Genomic DNA, 3,544 nt, shown 5'->3' on the forward strand with positions numbered 1-3,544 from the left:
AACCATATGATGATTTAGTTTAATACATCGGAATCCCTCCTTACATCTATATGTTTATACGAAATCTGATATATCCATTTATCACCTATGCACGTAGCATAATACTACGCTTTATACACATCAACATTTCTCCATTCAATCCCATCTATCGCAACAACCCCTACTCCCTCCCCTATCCGTTAGAAACACCCCTACTCTCTCCCCCACGCGTGCATGACAGACGCCCCATGCTCACATCCCATGCAATGCAAACACCGTCGCTCACTCCCTAATGCAACACAGGCATCCCCATGACATCCCTATGCAAAGTAAACTCCCCGACTTACTTCTCCAACAGAAATGATATACTCTATACAAAACCCATGTATCAGAAACATCCGATACTATCCCTCATGCAATCCTATCCCTTATGCCATTTTCCATGCAACTCAAACGCTAAACGCAATATTCCATGCTATCTTACATGCAGTACAAACACCCCACTCACTCCTGAAGCTACACAAACACTATATTTCTTTTAGGTTTTTCATCCTCTTATATTAAGCGAAGACACCCCACTCCCTCCCCTACTCCCTCTCCCATTCCCTCCCCAACGCCCTCCCCCACGCAACACAAATGCCTCCCTTTCCCTACATCTCCCCTCCATTCCCTCCCTCACTCCCTTTCCCCCACATCCTCCCCCACGCCCTCCCCCACAAACACCCCCTACTCATCCGTACCATTCCCCGCGCAGGTAAACGACGGCGAGGTGGTGTCATGGGTGAAGGTGTCCCTCATGAACCAGCGTCGGGCGGTCAAGACGAAGAAAACAACTGTGGTGGCGGCGTGCGATGAGCCTCAGTACAACGAGTCCTTTCACTTCAGACCCCCGCCCGCCCTCGAGGGGGTCCACCTCACCCTCCAGCTGTATGTGGCGTCGAGCTCCAACTCTAAAGGTTAGTTCGTGTCTAAGGATCAGTTTGTGTTTATGTTAGTTCATGTCAAGTAGTTAGTGTTAAGAGGTCAGTTTATTCCAAAGGGTTAGTGGGTGTCAAAAGATCATTACATGTCAAAGGGTCAGCTAGTGTCAATGGGTGAAAAAATCAGTTCATGTCCAAGGGTCAGTTTGCGTCTAAAGATCATTTCATACCAAATGATCACTTAGTGCAAAAAAAAATATCAATATATGTCATGAGGCCAATTTATGACAGAGGGTCATTATAGCGTAAAACAAATCAGTTCATTTCCAAGGTCCAATTAATATCTTGTCAAAGGATCAGTTGGTGCTGAAGGGTCGGAGAGGGTAATACGTGTACCTTCTTAGATAATACAACTTAATAACTTCGACATTGAGTTTGAAATTAGTTTTTATTTCTTTACAGTACTACAGTAATACTCTATCTAGTAATACTATCACTGCAGATCTTCAAGATACCTTTCAGATCTTTTAAACACCTTTCAGATCTTTAAGATATCATTCAGATCCTTAAGACACATTTCGAACCTTTAACACATCTTCCAGACCTAACTGCCCCTAACATCCCCACAGGTCGTCTCGTAGGTCGCGTGATCATCGGATCCTTCATGTTCGCACGAGGTCGAGCCCTGAACCATTGGAATGAGGTCCTCTCGACGCCCAAGGAACCCATACAGTTCTGGCACTCTCTCACGGAGTAGTCCTGACAACTAGCGCCCTCTCATGGAGTAGTAACGTTAGGCCTCAAAGTATTGTTATTGTTCTAAAATGTGGAAAATGCCCAAAAAAGGTATTCAAGTAATTTCGTCTTCTAAAATAACATCTAGTCACTCTTCTTCAGTAACTGTCATACGATAGTTTTGTTTTGGCTCATTTTTTAAATCAACGCGGAATCCATACATACAACATACTGCAAATGAAACTATGGTTATATTAACAGTAACAGTATCCCTTTCATATGACAACACCACCAATAAAGACAATATTTACTCCAGTCTAATGATTGCCACTGAATATTTTGATACGAGGGACAACAGGTCTAATGTAACAAAATTGTATGAAATTGTATGAAAAACTAGTCTGTTCATATATAGCTCTCCCATCCTGGTTAAAATGTCTAAAGACGTTTCTTTATTTTGTTCTTATGTCCCTTAAATAATCATAAAATGTGACTCCATGTTGACTTTCTGAACAACAGACCTACATTGGCACCTATATAGGCTTGGTACACTTCCGCTGTGTAAGATATCTAAAAGATACAAAAGTGTGATGCAGACTTTGCGATACTTTACTACGCTGAGTTTGTGTTACAGCTTTACATATATGCATAGAAGCTTGATATTCTTCCGCAAAAGCTGGATCATTCGTTGTAGTAACTCCGTGCACAGTTTCTCCATGAATATTTGACATTGCTCTAAGGAACAAGTTTTGATAAGCAAAGTTATAGGATGCAAAAAGACACTACCTTCTACCTCTAAGATATAAAACGAATTCAGAAATGATTTAGCATACTTTTCCCATGCCAAGGATTTTTCTTAGGTATATGCTGTCTGGAGAACAAAACACGTTATAAATTTTATAATTTATTGAAAGAAGACAATATAAATGTAAAAAAGTGACCTGTAAGAATAGCCATAAGAAAACAGACACCACTGTCTACAGAAACAAAATGGTTCTTTTATTTATAATAATGTATGCTCTCATATATATACTGCCGCAGAACTGTTGGCCGCCGAATATGCAGGGAAATTAAACCTATTACCTAAGAGAACTATATACTCATATATCCTCCTAAAGCTGTAGGTGCTTTCTTTGCTTCAATTAGAACCAACTATATCTGGTATCTATACTCGTATCAGGTGTTGTTAGTAGCTATATGAGTTAAAAGTAATTTCGCCTTCATCTCTCGACAGAAGACCTGTTTCAAGAACCGCCTGTTAGTAGAAGCACCTGTGACTGCCAAGAGTAGCAGCCTGGTAGTACGTAAGCGGCAGTTACTCAAATTTCTGCTAGATTTCGAAGCATCTTTGTCGAGTAGTCTTAGAAATTTTGTCCTAAGGAAAGGATGTGTTATCTGTCTTGACAAATCTAGAGAGACTGATAACGGCCTACTGATAACCGCATCACTTGGTGCTAGTATCCTTGTCTGATAGTCTAGATAACAGGGTTCTCTTCCTAAAAGTTTAATAACATCCAAGTTCTACACAAATAACTTGTCTCGTGTCAGCAAGTCTTACCGATCTCGATAAGTCTCTCAGTGATGATGACGTCACCATCTGCAGGCGGTCCTCCTGCCATCTAGTGACGACGTTGCCAGTTAGGGATATCGATATATGAAATTGTGGTAAATATTGGCAACTTTAGCCTAGCAATTCTCAGGAAGTCATATTAATCAGAGATAAAGTACAGTTTTATAGACAACAACTCTGTTACGGGAAAAAAATAATAATGATGAAAAGATGAGCAGATTTTATTGAGATGACAAATAATACAGATTCATGTTGATATGAAATCAAATATACTTTAAATGAGCAAAGAGAAGAAGCATCATTTCGATCGACGCGAAGGAGGGACAAGCAAGAGAAGGAA

The 3,544-nt window shown here is 40.5% G+C and overlaps 1 protein-coding gene across 1 annotated transcript in view; it reads left to right on the forward strand.

Annotated features, from left to right (window-relative positions):
* The window catches only part of LOC119593140 (synaptotagmin-15-like), a gene marked incomplete in the record, with an annotated part of 14,197 nt that extends 10,659 nt beyond the window's left edge, over window positions 1-3,538 (forward strand). The window contains 2 exon segments of the mRNA XM_037942104.1: window positions 734-935; window positions 1,529-3,538. Of these exon segments, the coding sequence (XP_037798032.1) occupies window positions 734-935; window positions 1,529-1,656 (330 nt within the window).
* Window positions 3,539-3,544: the final 6 nt, after the last annotated feature.

The sequence above is a fragment of the Penaeus monodon genome, chromosome 31 (assembly GCF_015228065.2).
Source record: "Penaeus monodon isolate SGIC_2016 chromosome 31, NSTDA_Pmon_1, whole genome shotgun sequence".
Classification (NCBI taxonomy): domain Eukaryota; kingdom Metazoa; phylum Arthropoda; class Malacostraca; order Decapoda; family Penaeidae; genus Penaeus; species Penaeus monodon.